At 38.5% G+C, this 21,556-nt stretch overlaps 1 protein-coding gene across 8 annotated transcripts in view; it reads left to right on the top strand.

Annotated features, from left to right (window-relative positions):
* The window catches only part of NCAM1 (neural cell adhesion molecule 1), a 457,028-nt gene that overhangs the window by 317,045 nt on the left and 118,427 nt on the right, over positions 1-21,556 (top strand). For 6 of the 8 annotated variants that reach the window (XR_008848564.1, XM_056544808.1, XM_056544804.1 and 3 more), the window contains exon 9: positions 9,468-9,497. The exons of the other annotated variants lie outside the window; for them this stretch is intronic. Coding sequence is in view for 5 of the 6 variants with exons in the window: in XM_056544808.1 (XP_056400783.1) it covers positions 9,468-9,497 (30 nt within the window). In the remaining variant the exon portion in view is untranslated. The remainder of the gene's footprint in view (positions 1-9,467; positions 9,498-21,556) is intronic. 8 annotated transcript variants of the gene reach the window in all.

Here is a 21,556-nt window from a genome sequence, read left to right as displayed (position 1 = left end):
ACATTTACATTAAACTGAATTTTACATATATATTTTCTGAAAGCTTCCACTGGCATTTGTCAAAGCATAAATATTCATCTTCATAGTTTTTTATGAATCTTCCACATTACAGCATTTCTGTAAAATGCCTTAAGTAGCATGGCCCCAACAGAACAAAGCATTGTTATAATCAGCCACAGGCCACCAATTTCAGAAGAATTATAATTAGTTATGAGGAATTGAAGGCATTCAACTTCTGGTAACTGTAAAGATCCTTCCAGCAGAAAAAATCTTTACATGCAGTCATGGGCGTAAATGGCCGTCACCCCTGAAATTTTTCAGAAAAGGATTGCAGTAACACATGTTTTGCTATACAATTGTTTATTCCCTTTGTGTGTATTGAAACTAAACCAAAAAATGGAGAGAAAAAAGCAAATGGACATAATGTCACACCAAACTCCAAAAATGGTCTGGACAAAATTATTGGCACCCTTAACTTAATATTTGGTTGCACACCCTTTGGAAAAAATAGCTGAAATCAGTTGCTTCCTATAACCACCAATAAGCTTCTTACACCTCTCAGCTGGAATGTTGGACCACTCTTGTTTTGCAAACTGCTCCAGGTCTCTCTTATTGGAAGAGCGCTTCCCAACAGCAATTTTAAGATCTCTCCACAGGTGTTCAATGGGATTTAGATCTGGACCCATTGCTAGCCACTTCAGAACTCTCTAGTGCTTTGTTGCCATCCATTTCTGGGTGCTTTTTGACGTATGTTTGGGGTTATTGCCCTGCTGGAAGACCCAAGATCTTGAAGGCAAACGCAGCTTTCAGTCACTGGGCTGTACAGTGCGACCCAAAATCCATTGGTAAACCTCAGATTTCATAATGCCTTGCACACATTCAAGATTCCAATATCACTCCAAACTCCACATAGGATAATAGGCGCTGCCAGCAAGGTGATCCAGGGGTGATAATAAAAACGTATTTTATTAAAACATGCTACGCGTTACGAAACCAGACCGGTTTCTTCTTCAGGCATGACAGAAATCACTAATTGCTCAGAATAAATACCCACAATTCCAATCACATGACAGGAAATGACATAACAAATACACACATTTTGAAAACGGTTGTTAATATCAAGTGCTATAGTTTCAATGAGGGGCAATTGTAACACACTAATGTCTCCTCCATGCTTTAAACAAACATGGCAAGAGACGCTGTGTTTCATAAAGGAATTCAGTATATTTGAACAATGTTTATTCATCGTTCCAATATACCGTCTCTCGCCATGTTTGTTTAACCCCTTAAGGACCCGGGGTTTTTCCGTTTTTGCACTTTCGTTTTTTTTCCTCCTTACCTTTAAAAACTCTTTCAATTTTGCACCTAAAAATCTATATGATGGCTTATTTTTGGCGCCACCAATTCTACTTTGTAATGACATCAATCATTTTACCCAAACATCTACGGCAAAACAGAGAAATAAAATCATCGTGTGACAAAATTGAAGAAAAAACACCATTTTGTAACTTTTGGGGGCTTCCGTTTCTACACAGTACATTTTTCAGTAAAAATTCACCTTATCTTTATTCTGTAGGTCCATACGATTAAAATGATATCCTATTTATGTAGGTTGGATTTTGTCGTACTTCTGAAAAAAAGCATAACTACATGCAGGAAAATGTATATGTTTAAAATTGTCATTTTCTGACCCCTATATCTTTTTTATTTTTCTGCCTATGAGGTGGTATGAGGGCTCATTTTTTGCGGCGTGATCTGAAGTTTTTAGCGGTACCATTTTTGTATTGATCGGATTTTTTTGCGTGTACGCCATTGACCGTGCGGTTAAATTAATGATATATTTTTATAATTCGGATATTTCCGCACCCGGCAATACCACATATGTTTAATTTTATTTTTATTCACACAGTTTTTTTAATTTATTTATTTTTATTTTTTTATGGGAAAAGGCCGGTGATTCAAACTTTTATCAGGGAAGGGGTTAAATGATCTTTATAAACTTTTTTTTCGCTTCTTTTGCAATGTTATAGCCCCCATAGGTCAATGGTTTCTCATAGGAAACCATTGATCGATGATTCTGCCGCTTGACTGCTCATGCCTAGATCTCAAGCACTGAGCAGTCATTCGGCGATCGGACACCAGTTGGCAGGTAAGGGGACCCTCCTCGTGATTTCACCGCGGCGATCCCAAACAGCCCCCTGAGTTAACCGGCGTTAGTTTAGTTTCAGACGCGGCGATCAACTTTGAATGCCACATCTAAAGGGTTAATTAGTGTTATTAGCCACAGGTCCCGACCCTTGTTAGAGGCCAGGCCTGACCCGCTATGACGCAGTGGCCCTGCATTATAAAACGGGAGCGGAATCATGATGTGCCGATACGTCATGGGTCCTTAAGAGGTTAAAGCATGGAGGAGACGTTAGAGTGTTACATTTGGCCATCATTGAATTTATACCTCTTGATATTAACAACCGTTTTCAAGCCCTGATCAACAGGGAATCTTATTAGATCTTTATGTTTAACACGTTGGCCCTGGAAGGGCTTAATGAGGTTATAGAACGAACTACTGTTTGATCTAATATTATAAGTGTATTTTTAATGTGTGTTTTTATGTGTTTTTTATATCCTTTTTTATATATTTTGTAAAATGTGTGTATTTTTTTATGTCATTTCCTGTATTGTGATTGGAATTGTGGGTATTTATTCTGAGCATTGAGTGATTTCTGTCATGCCTGAAGAAGAAACAGGTCCGGTTTCGTAACGCGTAGCATGTTTTAATAAAATACGTTTTTAGTAGCACAACTGGATCACCTTACTGGCAGCAGCTATTATACTCTTTGGAGTTTGGAGTGGTATTGAAATCTATTATTCACGCTTGGGAGCGTGAGGAGGAATGTGCAGCAGCCTTAAATGACTAAGTGCATAAACGTGTTGTGCCGGAATTTGCACAACCGTTTTAGGTGAGTTGATCCTTGGCTCACTTACTTTAAATTTTTATGCTGAAGGTGTCACACAAGGGAGAGCTTCTGTCTTTTGTGTTTTAATTTTGCACACTTTCAAGGCACCCAATGCCAGCAAAACAACCCCAAAACATCTTTGAACCGCCACCATTGCTGCTCACACCTATTTTATAAAATAGTAGGACACCTTTTCTTTTATTTCTGTACATGTTGTACATTTCTGTACATATTTCTGAGCTGTTATTATATATATATATATATATATATATATATATATATATATATATATATATCATGGCTATTGCTCTTTGTACTTACTATGAGGGAAATGCGTTTCTGTGCTATTAGTTAACAACGGGCAGATGTGAGGGCTGTTGCAGGCAATATAAGTCTATTTCCATGAATATACTTAGGGTAGGCCACAGGACAGGAATTTCTAAGGCATCATTCTTTCCAGCTTAATAGCAGATCAAAGGTACTGTGTTCTTTTCTTTATAGGCCTCATTCCATTTTCGGTAAACACTAGAATGATGTGCTGTATCAAAAAGCTCTATATTGGTCTCATCTGTCCACAAAACGTTTTCCTTAAGGGTTTTGTCTTACTCAAGTTTATTTTGGAAATGTAGTCCTGCTTTTTTATGTCTCTGTGTCAGCAGTGGGTTGCTCCTGGGTCTCCTGCAATAGTGTTTCATTTAATTTAAATGTTGACGGATAGTTTGCACTGACACTGATGCTCCCTGAGCCTGCAGGACAGCTTGAATATCTTTGGAACTTGTTTGGGGCTGCTTATCCACCATCCGGACTATCCTACATTGACACCTTAAATCAATTTTTCTCTTCCATCCACAACCAGGGAGATTAGCTACAGTGCCATGGGTTGCAAACTTCTTGATATTGTTGCGCAATGTGGACAAAGGCAAATCTAGATCTCTGGAGATGGACTCCTGTAACCTTGAGATTGTTGATATTTTTCCACAATTTTGGTTCTCAAGTCCTCCTTGGTTCCTTCTCCTCTTTCTGTTGTCCATGCTTAGTGTGGCACACACAGAAACATAATTCAAAGACTAAGTGAACTTCTCTCCTTTTTAACTGCTTTCAGGTGGGATTTTTATATTGCCCACACCTGTTACTTGCCCCAGGTGAGTTTAAAGGAGCATCACATGCTTGAAACAATCTTATTTTTCCACAATTTTGAAAGGGTGCCAATAATTTTGTCCAGCCCTTTTTTTGGAGCTTGGTGTAACATTATGTCCAATTTGCTTTTTTTCCTCCCTTTTTTGGTTTAGTTCCAATACACACAAAGGGAATAAACATGTGTATAGCAAAACATGTGTTACTGCAATCCTTTTCTGTGAGACATACTTCATTTAAAAAATAAATTAGGGGTGCGAACTGTAAAGATGAAGATTAGTTCCTGTTTTTGCAGTGAAAATCTGAATGCTGAGTTGATTCAGAGACTGGACAGTTTAAGTCAGCATATAAGTGAAGAACTGTGTTGGAACATAAGTGGTGTTATTTGGCTTGTTATGCTATTGGTAGAAGGACACTTATTAAATATGGTCTATTTGTTTATAATATTGGAACATTCAGGAGATATAGGCCATTAAACCATGGCCAACCTTTTATCCTGGATGATTGACAATGGTGCCCTTGTATATCCTGTGCAACAACCTATATGCTCTTGTATTTATAGCAAAAATGTAGAAAAATAAATTAACTTTAAAAAAGCATAGGGAAGGTGCTGTTCCTGTAAAAAGTCACAATGGCCAGTCCCGCCTACTAGCTTCATTGACATCCCCTAGGCCTGAATAAGTAATTACAAGCCAGCTCCCGCAACATCAAGTACAATGGCAGTAAAGAGAGGTGTATAGACCTCAGATGTCGCTGTGTACTGTGCAGCCCTGAATGCTGCCAGAGCTGTTTGGGGTGTCACAGAGGGACTGGCCAGCAGGACTATTCATAGGAGCAGCCTTAATCCGGTGACTCTTCATATGTAGTTTGAAAATAGTGGGTTCTATGTTTTTGTTTTTTTACCTTTCTCTGCTTTGGTCAGAATATAAAAAAGCCATCATTGTCAACTATCCATGTTAAAAAGCTAAAAAAAAGACCTAATTCTTTATGGACATCATATTTTGATGCTTTCAAGGCAGTGGTATGCTTGTTATTCTGTGTAAAAGACTGTATAGGCATTTATGATAAATTAAATAATTGACCCAGCAGGATCAGTTCTGAAGATGGATGGTCAGAAACTGATAAAAGTAAAGAGCGGCCTTGGTACTAAGACATCTCAGGAGTATTTTTTTATTTTAACTTTGTGTTTTACTATATGCTAGCAGATAGCATTGTTTTAGAATAGGGTAAGGGCCCATTCTCAACCTGTTTTGACCGCATGTCAAAGGTATATCTTGTTTGCCTGTCAATAATGTTTACCGTAGTATAATGTGTTGAGTTCCCAGCTGGCCCAATGGCTTCAATGGACCAGATGTAGTTTAATAGTAATTACATTCAGTCCATTTACTGAACTTAACACTGGTTCTGTGTGGGACTTAAAGCATGGTAGACCTAATATTAGACTTTGTTTGGTCCAATAAAGGCAATAGGCCAATTGTGGACACATTCAGATATATGCAGGCAAACCTTTCTGAGTTATCAAGTATACCAGCTATGTGTATACAAATCATGATGTGAATGGGACCTTATGTTCAAAATGCAGACCTCTGACCCTGATCACATACATGACTGGTAACAAAACCATATTAGGTTTTACTGATTCAAAACAGTATTATCAAAGCCCCTTAAGAAAAGGTGTGATCAGCTGAACATATTTATATATCTTACCATTTTGCTGCTAGATAAGTAATGGAATGGGTTAACTTGTAACCTATTGGTTGGGGGCCCTAGATGTATTACAACAGATTTCAAACAATTGCAATGATTTTTTTGGGTGCTACATACCATTATTTTGGTTCTCTGATATGACAGAAATTTGTTGGGAATCTGACATCTAAGATGTATAAGGACTCTTAAAGGGGTTATCCAGGAATAGAAAAACACAGCTAATTTCTTTCAAAAACAGCTCCACATCTGTCTCCAGCTTGGGTGTAGTTTTACAACTTGGCTCTATTCACTTCAGCTGCAGAACCACACCCAACCTGGAGACAGACTGGGAGTATTTTTTTAAAGAAAGTAGCTCTGCTTTCTATTCCTGGATTACCCCTTTAAGGCTTCTTTCACACTGCCGTTAGAGCACGGCAGTGTGACGGCCACCAGGAGAGCCGGGCAGAATATCAGGAGAAAAATTACTGCCTGTGCCATCTTTTTCTCCCACTATTCATAACGGCGCCCAGCGGCCCCCATAATAGTCATTGGGAGCCACCGTGAACCATTGTTTGCTGTTGCTCCCCGTCATGAGAATGGCCAGTAAAGTCAGAAAGAAAAAAAAAAAGAGGCTTTGACGGCCATTCTCAACGCAGAGCAACGACAGTGTGTAAGAGGCCTAACTGGCCCCAGATGACCTGATGTTAGAAGAAACTAGGATCAGTTCATGTCTGATTCTATTGTAGGCAACTTGCATAAGTATCTGGCAGTAGCCTTCCCCCAAATGAACCTACATGTCCAGCTAAGCATACATGTTTAAGGTGGGGTTGACTAACTAATGTGTATAGCCAACTTATCTTTCCTTTTGTTGATCTTTGCTGGATGGGCACTGAAAAGTCTCTCAGTTGCTCCTTAGCAAAAGACAAAAGAAATGTCAACAGTCGTCAGTTTGCAGTGTCAATGGACAAAATACAGCTAAGCGAAAGATGAAATCCCCTGATCAGCTTTAAACCAGGGTAGTTGGTCTCCTGCTAAGCTACCACTTTGCTATGCAAAGACAATCACAAAGTATCTCAAAGAAAAAGATAATCAGCGAGTGTAAACAGTCCATAGAGTGCAGGTAGCTATATACTTTATGAGAAAAGCTTGTGTGTTTTTATCTTTGGCTCCAAAAGTGGCCAAATGAAGGTGCCACTTGTGTTCTGTTGGTAAATTTGGGAATATTGTCTATTTTAACTTTTTTCATTTCCGTTATTTTGATATGTGATCTTCCCTTTATCTTGTCTGATGAGAGTTCCTGCCTACTAAACTACTTGTAGACATAACCCTGTTGAACTTTTTATTATGGTTTTAGGCAGTAATGACAATCCATTGCATTTCCTGCATGTAATGTGGAACGATGTGACATCATTGTGTACATTGAAGTCCACTGTGTGCATGTAACCAATAACTGCTTGGGTGTGCATGTTCAAGTGTAAAATGTGTATCATCATAGGTGTTAAAATATGAATTTTAAGTCTGCGATCTTAACTCATTCACTGACGCAAAGCCGTGAATGGTTTAAGGGAAGCATCTGATAAAACAGCAGTACTGACAGTATTTTATCTTATTCACTGACTTTGGTTCCTAATGGAATTTCATTATTATAGGATTGAAAATAGAGATATGTCTTCTTCCCGAATTCCACTCCCCTATTTTTCTCAAAGTAAATTATTAAAGTAGTAGTATTACATTAGTTTTTGAGGACACCGGCAGGCTTCATGGCCACTAAGTTGAGCGACCAAAGATAATCCTTTGTTCCCTAAACTTTGTTTGGATATTTAATCATGATTGGCTATTTATCTGGAACAGCTGTGATATGTGAGGACTGTTTTGGTAATGCTTAACACCCCAAAACCAAAATTCATCTGGCTTTACATTGTACACATGCCATCTTGTTGCATTTACCAGCTGGTCAAATGGAAGTCTCCTCGGTTGTTACCTGTGACCTCTAACAGAAGGTAACACATAATGGACACTTTGGTTTATTGTAGTGCTAAAAAATTACTAGGAAGAAGATGGATAGATAGATAGATAGATAAAAATATGATTAGTCTTACCATTAAACAGGTTGTTTTTGTTCTAAATCTTAAGCATGCAGAGGTGTTAGATGGGTGTTGTCACTTTAAAAAACTTTCGACATGTTGTAGAGACATGTTTTGATAGGCCAGGATCTGATTGTTTAGACCATGACTGATAGCTAGAATTAGCTGGGAGAAGAGCATGCTAAGCGAGGCAAACAATGTAATAAAATGCGGGACTGAGGTCCACGTGAAAAAAAAAATAGATGTTGCCACTGTCGCTTTTCCTCATATGGATCAAAAGAATTGCTACAATGTAAGTCTATGGGATTGTCTTAGTCAGCTGTACTTTTCTCCCCGCTTGTTCAAACAATTAATTAGGGTCTAAAAACTCAGCCCCAAACCGATTAAAACCTAAGTTGGGGGTCTAAGGACAAGTCGAATGTTTTTTAAAGGGACAGGTATACTCTAAGGGTACTTTCACACGAGCGGATTTACAGTGGATTTTACGCTGCGGATCTGCTGGTGAAGGCCCGCTCTATGCTGTCTTTACATGTGCCTGCTCTTATCGGCAATACGCCTCGACGAGCAGACACCCTGCAGCGATGTGCACATCGCGGCCACTCTCCCTGCTCTGAGCTAGACAGAGAGCTCCCGCGATGTGCGAGTATACTGCGACTCACACATCGCAGTGTGTCTGCTCGTAGCGGCGTATTGCTGCTACGAGCAGGCACATGTAAAGACAGCATAGAGCGGGCCTTCACCAGCGAATCTGCAGCAAAATCCGCTTGTGTGAGTGTACCCTAAAGGAGCCTTCCCACTGAGCGGGACTGTTCCCAGTTATCAAGAGTTCAAGTAAGGTCAAAGCTGGCTATCTATACTGGAGGACTATGAATGCCAGTTAATACAGGTACTATGTAATGCTTGCAATCCACTGGAGGAAAAACAGGCATTACACTATGATTCCCTTGTGATCACAGCATGTCCTAGCAATATGATCCCCATTATACACTTCAGAGGTAAAAAGGAGATACTTAGACTGCACAACCCCTCGAATAATGGGCTGCCTGAAAAGTATTAAAAGCTAATAGATGATGAGGGCTTTCTTTATAACCACAACATATACCATGACCCATTAAAAAAGTCACCTACCATAAGTAAGTCAGTTCACTGTTGTGCTAGAGTAGGAGTTTTGGGACACCTGGATGGGTGTATTGCAATATAGTCATATTTTTGTTTTACAATTGCTATATTAATACTTCAAAGTACTGCTGCTTTTAATTGTAACCATGTTAAAATGGTGATCTTCATGTATGTGGGATTTACTAATTGTTGTGTTGAGAAAATGTGTCATAACCTTCAACCAGTTGATGGCATCCTGGTGCCCTCCGACAGCAGCATAACAACATATCACAGCATGCCCCATTGTATACAATTTGGTGTTACATGCTGGGATTGTGGTACACTGCCTGCCAAAGGGCCCTAGATTGCAGAAAACTCACCCAAGCGATTCACTTAACTGCATGCAGTGCACGGACAGCTGACTATAGCATAACTCAGCACATACAATAACCACAAAAAAATGTTTTATTGCTTTCTGTGTTTGTTGTGTTTTTATATCTGTTCTCTCCAGGCTTCGTGGACTCGACCCCAGAAACAAGAGGTATAAAACCTATTAGCTGTAAAATGCTGTACTCAGAGAACAAGAACCTAACCCTTAGTTGTTTTCCAGCACCACACTGCTTAACGTAACCCATGCCCATAGTAATAAAAGGATAGTTGTAGATGACCCGTAGATATTATTATCTACAATAACACTCAAACAAGCTTGGTTGGTCTCACAAGTTTAAAGGAATAATAGTTTAATGATTTTCCAAACTCATAAAAATCAGGGATCATTTTAAGAGGTGGTTTATTGGGCCATCAATTCATTAGAATCTACGTTCATCGTATCCTAAGTGCTTCAAAGTGAATTGATTGTCTGACTTTTTATTATTAAGTATTTGGTTAGCCTCAATAATTTGGTTAGTGGTGTTCAATGACTTATTGCTACAGTCATTGCTTTAAGAACAAATGACTAATAATTTTCCATTTAGAACAGTCAAATCTGAACCTAAACCACTCATTGTTGAGATTGTAACAGTGTTTCCATTGTAAAGGTTCTGATTGTTGATTCTTCATCTTAACACTGTAACATCTCTGTGTACAGTGCAGTTTGTGACGCTGTATATTCACAAAGTCAGCTTGTAAATTTTGACTAACCAATAAAGATAATTCAAACTATATTGTTTGTGTAAAGATCCTATATATATATATATGTATATATATATATATATATATATATATATATATATATATATATATTGTCACACACATGCAGATTTAGGGACCAATTTATAGATTTTTAGTCCAAACTGCAACTTAATATTCTTAATACTTTGTTTCCATGGGAGATAAGATGCTATCAGAAGGATTTTTCCATTCTCCCCATTATCATAAACGTACTGTCAGCCGAGCTTAACATGCATGGTAGACTTAGAAGACATATTTATAGGTTGAATAAACTAAGGGGGCTTTCACACTATGAAGTTCACCCGTTAATAAACGTACGTTATTATGTATTGTTAACGGACGTTTAATAACCGGTGAAGTAACTGATGCTAACGGCAGACTAATGTCTGTCCAAATAACAGGCATATTCATCCGTTAACCCGTTATAACATCCGTCATGTAAGGACGTTTTAACACCTCTGCCTACAGGCTCCCACAGCCAGGACTACTACTACTCCCATCATGGAACATACTTGTTTCCATGATGGGAGTAGTAGTTCCCCAGCTGCGGGAGTCTGTTGGTGGCTGGGGAGGCTACATTAGTGTTTGCACTACTACCCCCATCATGGAACAGAGTCTGTTCCATTATGGCGGTTGTAGTACAGGGGCTGAGGGATTGATCGCACCGGGTCTCACTTCTGACACCCGATCCGATCCGAAGTTATTAAGCAGGGGAGCGGGCGGAATGCTCCGCAACCCTGCGATGTACACAATGTATTTTTTACTTTCATTTTTAAATTCCCCATGGGGAGGGGACATATGTATATTAAAAGTGTTGTAAGGAGGGAGGGGGCATAAAGCACTATATATCTAGCCCCCAGTGCATTCATAAAAATATGACCCCCCCCCGCCAGCACATTGATAAAAATATGACCCCCGCCAGTGCATGTATATGTATATATCTATAACCCCGCCAGCACATAATGTGACCCTTGCCGGCGCATTTATATGCATACATCTATACCCCCCGCCAGCGCATAATGTGACCCGTGCGGGCGCATTTATATGTATACATCTATACCCCTGCCAGCGCATAATGTGATCCCGCCGGCGCATTTATCTTAATTTTCCAATGCAGCACTATATGTGAATGGTATATCTATCAGAACGCATCCAGCAGCCACCGGCCAGATGATCCTGATAGATATACTATTCATTCATAGCGCTGGTGGTTGCTTATGTATATAGATGTGCTGGGGGGGGGGGGGGGCAGACACATAGCGTTATCTGCCCCCCACAGCGCTTCTATATACATATGCATCCGCTGTCGCTATGAATGAATAGTATATATCCCAGTAGTAGATATCACATATAACGCTGCACAAATGCGCTATATATGACAAGTATATCTGTCAGCAGCGCATCCAGCAGCCGCCCAGCCGATGTTGCTGACAGATATACTATTCATTCATAGCGCGGCAGCTGCATATGTATATAGAAGCGCTGTGGGGGGGCAGATAAAGCTATATGTCTGCCCCCCAGCACATCTATATACATATGCAGCCGCCGGCGCTATGAATGAATAGTATATCTATCAGGATCATCTGGTCAGAGGCTGCTAGATGCATTCTAATAGATATACCATTCACATATAGCGCTGCAAATGAAAGTTAAGACGGATGCACCGGCGGGGTCACATTATGCACTGGCAGGGGGTATAGATGTATACATATAAATGCGCTGGCGGGGGTATAGATGTATACATATAAATGTGCTGGCGGGGGTCATATTTTTATTAATGCGCTGGCGGGGGTCATATTTTTATTAATGCGCTGGCGGGGGTCATATTTTTATAGTGCGTTTTGTAGGCGGGGCCGCGTGCCGACGTAACTGTGACGCGCGGCCCCGCCTCCAAAACTCACAACACACGTAGGGCTGCTGCTGGAAAGCCCTGTGAGTATGGTGAATGAGGAATACACACCGTATTTCCTGCTGCTGCAGATTTTGCACAGCGGGAAATACTCTGCGTATGTGCTACGTGGGACAGTACCCTAAAAGTGCAAAGCAACATTGTCCTATTTCTTAAATAAATTATATTACACTTGACTGTAGTTTAGACAATGATGCCATTCAAAATGAACTGATAAGGTGCACTCTATCTCCACTACCAGTACTTTATGCATCCTGAAATTAGGTGCCATCCATGATCAATCCACTATATGAACTGCTCCATTTCATTTTAGTAAAAACATCATAAAAACAGTATCATAGGGCATCCATCAAAATTGTTTGGTGTCCTTGTTGTCAGAGGGTGCATGAAGAGATTCAGAGCCAAAAGCTGGGCTGTGATGAAGAACTTTTCATTAACTCATTGAGGGACTTCCTTTTGGTAAGCCCCATCATTTAGCTACATGTAGCCTAAAATGCCATATAAACAAATGATTCTCTAAAGTAAATAATTCCATATAAAAAAAAAACTGTAGTACTTTATTTTTTATTATTTATCTTATTCAATCCTTAACTTCAGCCTAATTTATTTTGATATCAAAAGGCAGAAGAGTGGCTATATGCACGGCACTGCCTCGTAGGTATCCACAACATGCCGTGTTAAATAACAACTTACTTGTTTAAAGTAATTATAGATAAAAGGGTTTAAACCCCTGCTTTTGGGGGGCTGTCTCCTCTCCTCAAATTGATGTAATAACAAGGTAATGGGGGCTATATAAACACATGTCCAAAATGGATGGCACTTGTGGGCAGGACAAGTGTATACAGAATCGTATAATAAAATAAAATTACTGTCAATACAAAAGTAAAATTTATTTTATGATTATGATTTTCCTTGTCCTGTCCACTTTTAAAATGTTACTATCATTAATAACAACTTTTGACATGTCAATCACACTTGTCAAAAGTTGTTGATTGCACCAAGCATATAACCATTTTTCTGCCCTGATATATGTATATATATATATATATATATATATATATATATATATATATATATATATGTATATATGATCAATCCAGCCAGCTATCCTGACCAGACAGCCACCTTTCTTCCAGTATCCCAATGTAGGGGTGACAAGCACATTTCTTTTATACTCCAGGTGAGCAGCCACCTATTTGAATTTCAGAGAATGGATTGTACTGCCCCACAGGCCCAATAGTATTACATAGGGGTGTGAATCGCCAATAATTTGGCGATTCGATTCGAATCGCGATACCAGGGTGGCGATTCGATATATCGCAATATATTGCGATACTGTCATGTTGGCGATATATCACGATATATCACGATATTCCCTATTAAAAGCTTGGGAAAACTTATTCTAGCTGAGAAAGAACAAGATCCCGCGAGAGTTGTCCTGTGAGTGCGTACGTTCTCCTTCCTGTTTGTTCTGAGTCTGTAGTCTCGCGGTAGCAGCCTGCGAGTGGGACAGAGCTGATAACAGGTACACTGCCAACTAGTGGTCAGGAGTTTAAGTGTTATAAAAAAAATAAGACAGACAAATAGGACTGTGACTCAGTGAGTGAAATACAGTAAATGTTAATTATAATAATTTATAAAAAAAATCGATTCTCAGAATTTTAAAATCGATTCAGTATCGCGGAACAAAAAATCGCGATAATCGCGATAATCGATTTTTTCTTACATCCCTAGTATTACACAAGGTATCACCATCTTGTTTGGTTTATTCTTTTCACTTAATATTCATTTTAACATTTTCAATATTTTGGTTCATTTATTAAATAAGCAATGGGAGAACTGGACAAGCTCTGCAGAAAAAAACTATTGATCTGTTCTGCATTTTCTCTAGTAAACTCTTTCAGTACAGTATATGGTTGGAATTAGGCAATAGGCACAATCTGCCTCATGGAACTTTATGGGGTTATGGGAGTAGCTTTGGCCATATCTTTGTAAGTTTACACGATTGTAACTCCCAGCGGTTAACCCGCTGCAGGAAATCTGCTGCGAGTTATGCTACCATTCACTTCAATGATTCCACCAAAAGTCCACAATAGTGGCAACCTGCTGTGAGTTATGATCGTATGAACGTATCCTCAAAGTTTTTGTCATTCTCCAGGAGAAGTGTCACTATGTGACAATTTAGCACTTTGACAGCACATAACATCATGGTGTAGCTTGGACCTGAACACTAAATTACATTATGATTCCTACAGTTTTAAAGGGACTCAGTAATACTGCTGCAAATGTCAAGTGTTAAAGGAAAACTATCAGCTTGCTCCTCCGCACTAACCAGCAGTACTGGCTGGTAGTGCGGGGGAAGCTGATTAGTTGATGCTTACCGTGCCCGCCGTTCGTCCGTAATATTCTATTTTCGGTATATACTAATTAGGTGCTAACTTGCACCGGCCGGGCTAACTGGCACTCTGACATCAGCATTTTTGGTCACAGCGCCGCCCAGCTCATTAATATTCCTCCCCTCCCTCCACTTCTCCCTCTTCATTACAGAGCAGGGAGAGGCGGAGGGGGGTGGGGGGGTGTAATATTGATGAGCTGGGAGGCGCTGCGGCCAAAAATGCTGATGTCAGAGTGCCAGTAAGCCCGGCCGGTGCAAGTTAGTACCTAATTAGCATATACCGAAAATAGAAGAATACGGCCAAACGGCGGGCCGGATCCGGACACAGTAAGCATCAAACTGATCAGCGTCCCCCGCAGTACCGCTGGTTTTTGGGGGGTTTGGAGCAAGCTGACAGTTTTCCTTTAAGCCCTGTATTATTGCGAAGGTGGGGTTTATAAGTGTTTATAATTGTTTAGCCTCACTGTTGTATTTCCATGAATGGTTAGTATGTTATAAGGCAATTTGCTTAACAGACCAGTCATTGCCATCTACATGCAGTACAAGGGTAAGCAATAAAATAATCAGCATGTTGCAGCCATGGCAAATACCAAAGGCCATATATTTTACCTGTACTTGCAAGGAAACCATAGCACTTTGCAGTAAACCATTTGCAGTTTTAATAAGAGACTCCTGGCCATCCTGCAACCACAAAATAGTAGTTATTTCTGCCTCCACCTAGGAATGTGCAGGAGAATGCAAATTGCTAAGAAAAGAGCCTACCATGTTGATTGCAAGTATTTACTAAACTAGGCATATCAAGAGACCTAGCAGGTATATGTGTGTGTGTATATATATATATATATATATATATATATATATATACTTTTGTAAATTATGTAAGTGATCTTGCATCAATACATAAACATATTTTTGCATATACAAGGTAAAAATTAACAGAATAACGAAATTAACGAAAATCACAACACTATACTGTAAAATAAAACCCCATTAAGCTTACCATCGACATTCACACCAGTAATAACAGCCTCTTAATAAATATTGAGTCCTTTAAATATAGATTGACTTCATAAAACTGTGGCCCAGTTATCCCACAGCACACACATAAAAACCTCCCTTGATGTTGTAGGGTTTATGATTTTTTAAATAGGTTTGTTCAGCTTTACATAATTCATAGCACTCACCAGGACATTTACGAGACTTTCTGAATTATTGAAATGTCTATTCCTTGTGTTTTTACTTTCCTATCTGAATCAAACAACCATACAGGATATATATATAGTAAATGTTCATTGTACATAAAAATTATTGATGCTAATAAACGCAACCCAGCATTAGAATTCTTACCATATTCCAAATCTATACCATCAATCACAATTCCCTAATATATTGCTACATGTTGTACATGTGTACAATTAAACTTCTCCAAAAGATAACCTCTTTGAGAAGTCCACCCCTTAACCAGACCAGATTTCTTATGATAAATTTTCAGACCCCATACATTATAAACACTGGCTATTTTATTTTAGACCAACAACAGAGTAAACCAAATGTTTGATATAATTATGAGTTATATTTTCAAAGAAGTGTCACTGTATATTACTTCACTAATGTTATCCTATGGAGTTTTCCATACCAACATGTGCCTTCAACTGTGTGCTGGCACAAATAACTGTTTTACATTCTGGACACATAATGTAACTGTATAGGATACTGTAGGGTAATACTGTATAGTCTATATTGCTGTATATCTTGGTTATAACACAGGCTTTATTTACAGTCCCTTTATCCATTGAGTATCATAGTCTAATATCTCCTGCACACTTATAAAATAATCAGTATTGTTGGTAGGTTAAATGACATATTACTGGAGAATGTGAGCAAGAGTATGTATACCATAAAGATAAACCATGTAGTTGCTTGAGGGTCCTTGAGGGAAATCCTGTTTGGTCTCATTTCATTTCCTGCTACGTGACAAAAACATGCAAGACTCTCTCTTTCTCTTTCATAGGAACTGAATTATTAGCAAAGAATGGTGTGGTGAATTAACCCAAAAGATCATAGAAAGAACCCAACACCATAATAGTGTTCCATTCTTCTTTTTTTTTAGGACTCCATCTGTTTATGTTCTCAACTGCACATGAGCAAGAATATACAGTATGTGCAGATGTTATTATTCAAAGTAGGATTTGAATTTAGTATTCTAGTACTAACACACTATGCTGCCACACAGCCCTTCAGGTTTTAATAGGTACTATCTTGTCATAGGTGTTACTTGAAGCTTTTGGGCAATAGTACAAAACTGGTAATAGCTCCTTACGTACCACGTACCATGTACGACTGCTTCCTCTGCCCCCCCTCTGCATCTTACGGCTGTAGAGACTATTTCTAATTATAATATTATACGAGGGAGTTGTGTTAACTGTTGATAGTTGTTTAATATTTGAAAATATTATATTAGCTTTTCTGCAATTGTTGTCTTATTCATTATAACTTCATTGGAGTTGTTCTCTGTATTGTTGCAGATGCCTCCTCTGGTATATGACAACTATAATAAACCAAATATCACTATTTGTTGTCTTTTTCTTAGGGCTTTTGCTAATATTTTTTGCTAAACTCTAGCAAAAATTATGAACTCACCACACTTAGTTTTGTAAGCAAATACACAATAAGACCTAAAGCAATGTTTATTAGCTGAACATTCTGGCTTCATGAAGCATACTTCGAAAGGAAATTATTTTATTTAATATCATATGTTTTTACAGATCAAGTAGGGCTAACATTTACAGATTCACCTTGAATATCCTTAAAGGGGTATTTCAGGCAAAACCTTTTTTATATCTATCAACTGGCTCCGGAAAGTTAAACAGATTTGTAAATTACTTTTATTAAAAAATCTTAATCCTTCCAATAGTTATTAGCTTCTGAAGTTTTCTGTCTAACTGCTCAATGAGGATGTCACGTCCCGGGACGTAAGTCATCAGAGAGCAGTTAGACAGAAAACAACAACTCAACTTCAGAAGCTAATAACTATTGGAAGGATTAAGATTTTTTAATAGAAGTAATTTACAAATCTGTTTAACTTTCCGGAGCCAGTTGATGTATAAAAAAAAGTTTTGGGCTGGAAAACCCCTTTAACTCCTTAAGGACACATGACGTACTGGAACGTCATGTGTCCACTCCCGATCTATAACGCGGGGCCACCGCGTGGCCCCGCTTCATAGTGGGTCGGGCCCGGCCTCGAACAACGGGCGGGACTTGTGGCTAATAGCGCGCGGCATTGATTGCGGTACCGCGCGCTATTAACCCTTTAGACGCGGCGTTCAAAGTTGAACGCCGCATCTAAAGTGAAAGTGAAAGCATGCCGGTTAGCTCAGTGGGCTGTTCGGGATAGCCACGGTGAAATTGCAGCATCCCGAACAGCTTACAGGACAGCAGGAGGATCCCTACCTGCCTCCTTGCTGTCCGATCGCCAAATGACTGCTCAGTGCCTGAGATCCAGGCATGAGCAGTCACGCGGCAGAATCATCAATCGCTGGTTTCCTATGAGAAACCAGTGACAATAGATCAGTGTGTGCAGTGTTATTGGTCCCTATGGGAGCTATAACACTGCAAAAAAAAGTGAATAAAGATCATTTAACCCCTTCCCTATTAAAAGTTTGAATCACCCGCCTTTTCCCATAAAAAAAAACACAGTGTAAATAAAAATAAACATATATGGTATCGCCGCGTGCGGAAATGTCCGAATTATAAAAATATATTGTTAATTAAACCGCACGGTCAATGGCGTACGCGCAAAAAAATTCCAAAGTCCAAAAATAGTGCATTTTTGGTCACTTTTTATATCATGAAAAAATGAATAATCAATCCTAGCAATGCAAAAACGGTACCGCTAAAAACTTCAGAACATGGCGCAAAAAATGAGCCCTCATACCGCCCCATATGCGCAAAAATAAAGAAGTTATAGGGGTCAGAGGATGACAATTTTAAACGTATTAATTTTCCTGCATGTAGTTAAGATTTTTTCCAGAAGTACGACAAAATCAAACCTATATAAGTAGGGGATCATTTTAATCGTATGGACCTACAGAATAAAGATAAGGTGTCATTTTTACCGAAAAATGTATTACGTAGAAACGGAAACCCCCAAAAGTTACAAAACAGCGGGGTTTTTTTTCAATTTGGTCTCACAATGATTTTTTTTTTTCCGTTTCGCCGTAGATTTTTGGGCAAAATGACTGACGTAATTATAAAGTAGAATTGGTGGCGCAAAAAAATAAGCGACCATATGGATTTTTAGGTGCAAAATTGAAAGAGTTATGATTTTTTAAAGGCAAGGAGGAAAAAACGGAAAAACTCTCGGTCCTTAAGGGTTAAGTCATCTCCATAATTTTTGCCACAAATTGTAAAAGCACAAAAAACAATAGGAAGTTTATTACAGATGGATGATATTAAATGTTAATGTTGTTGTGAATGTTATTAAAGTTATGTAATCATTTATTAGCACTTGTTCTGTTAATATCAGATGTCAAATATATTTAGACATTAACCAAGCTTGCACCAACCCAGCTTGTTTCTTATTATCATAGACTATAACCTATTACTACAAACTAGTATCTAATTGCTGCAAATACGGCTCCTCTCTAACATCCCATGTTTACTGCCAGTAGACTCGCTTTTTCATGTAATAAACACTACTAGATTAGAATCTGAATTGCTTCCTTGGGAATATTTCAGGTACTAGTGGAGAACAGCCATGGGGTTAAAGCCAGGGGGAAGTCAGTCTGCTCCCTCTTGACACAGTTATTCAACACAGAAGAAATGTCCACATTTAAATTGCTATCAGAAAAGCCTGGGAAGCTGTACACCAAATAGCTAGTTAGCCAACAGGTCAATTACTGCCAGCCTCATTGACTTAAAGTGAATCCGTCAGCTGTATTGTATGCAATGATACATTGCCAGACTGTATTGTAGCTGTTGGGGGGTATAAAAGCAGACAGCACCTTTGCCTGAAACTGATGGTGGTTGCCAAACTTATAAAATCACCTTTTATGTTTTTAAGCCGAGTATCAAGGAGGAGGGGCCAAGCTATGCAAGTGCCACAGGCTGGAATGTCACCTCACTTACTCTGAGCTCCCAGCCCATTCCTGACTGTGTACAGAACGCTATACATCCAATCAATAAAGGGGGCCTGGGAGGTGATGGTGAGCAAGGAGGAGTGCCAGGCTGTAGCTTTTCAGTAGCTTGACTTCACCTCCTTGACACTTCGCTAAGAAATACAAAGGTAATTTGACAACCACTATCACCTCCAGGAAAGGCGCAGTTTGCTTTTATATCCCAACAGCGTCTGCAGCTCCTAGCAGAAAATACTGCTGGCAGATTTGCTTTAATCATATCCTGATCATCCAACCTTATATACTATTATTCCATCCACAACACATTTTTATATGCTGCTGACCCTATGAGTGATATTACATATCACAGGGAGGGAACTTGTTTTATCTGCCCTCTTCTGTCCCTAAATGAACCGATTATTTTATATTAGTAAAGGGAGCAATTCAGGTAATAGAATTGTATTAGGAAATTGCTGATAATGTATTTTTAACTAATTCTCAAATGAAGAATCATGAAGATCTAGCAGAATTGCAGTGTGTTACTTAAAGAAACTCCATCACCTCCAAAACATCTATAATCTACTGTAATCATTAAATAGTTTAAAAGATGCTGATTCTGACTCCAATTAATATATTTTTATTCACTTGCATTCCCTGCTGTAAGCTTGCAAGTGAGGCATGCTGATTCACAGAGAGGACTAATAAGCTCAGCTATATATTGGAAAGGACTACTCCCTGTGTTTGCAGGCTTATAGTAGTAGATGGCAATTAGGTAGAAAGAAAAACAAATTACAGATTGAGAATCAGCACTTATTGAACTATTGTAGTTTAGGGTTTGTTTGTTTTTTCGGAGGTTGCTAAGTTGCTTCAAGTGTACATCACCAGTTGTAAGACTCAGTAACAATTTGTTTTTATATTTCTTTGGAAATTTCTTTGGAAAAGAAAAAAAATAAGTTAGAGTGTCCAAGCCATAGACTATTAAATATATGTTCTAGCAGAATGATTCAGTCATGTTTTAGAAGAAGAATAACAATTGTATTTGATGTAAAAGACACTGATTTTTAAACAATCCTGAAGGATTGCTATACACTTGGTTACTTTTTACACAATGGCTAATTTTGACAGTGCAGAAGAATGTGTAACAGGTAAGTACATTTATAGATTGCACCATTACCCCATGTGTAAGCTTGTTAAAGAGAACTTTGACACATTGAATATGTAGTAGAATATGTAGACACATTGAATATGTAGTCTAAACTACTATTATCATGTAATAGAATAGTATGTGTTTAGCAGATTTATATAAGATTTGTGTGGAAACAGAATCATTATAACTATTTTACTCAATTAAATTTTTGAATATCTTTTTCTGAACTTAGGAGTCCAGTGGGCGGTTCTAATCAGTGATTGTTAGTGATCACTGTACATGCTCATATAGGCAGATATTTTAAAAATAATATGTTTCTTTTCCCACTAAACTGTATATCAATTTGCTCAGCTTCTTCTGCTCTATAGCTTTTTATGGGAAGATCGGATGCCATATTCATGGTGACAGGTTACCTTTAACCCCTTAAGGACACAGGGTTTTTCAGTTTATGCATTTTCGTTGTTTCCTCCTTACCTTTTAAAAATCATAACCTTTTAAATTTTCCACCTAAAAATCCATGTTATGGCTTATTTTTTGCGTCACCTATTCTACTTTGCAGTGACATTAGTAAAAAATCTATGGCAAAACGGAAAAAAAATCATTGTGCGACAAAATCGAAGAAAAAAACGCCATTTTGTAACTTTTGGGCACTTCCGTTTCTACGCAGTGCATATTTCGGTAAAAATTACATCTTATCATTATTCTGTAGGTCCATACGGTTAAAATGGTATCCTACTTATATAGGTTTCATTTTGTCGTACTTCTGGAAAAAATCATAACTACATGCAGGAAAATTTATACGTTTAAAAATGTCCTCTTCTGACCACTATAACTTTTTTATTTTTCCACGTACAGGGCGGTATGA

Source organism: Hyla sarda, chromosome 10, assembly GCF_029499605.1.
Source record: "Hyla sarda isolate aHylSar1 chromosome 10, aHylSar1.hap1, whole genome shotgun sequence".
Classification (NCBI taxonomy): domain Eukaryota; kingdom Metazoa; phylum Chordata; class Amphibia; order Anura; family Hylidae; genus Hyla; species Hyla sarda.
Note: the sequence above shows the minus strand (reverse complement) of the source record. Positions and strands in the feature narration are given on the sequence as shown.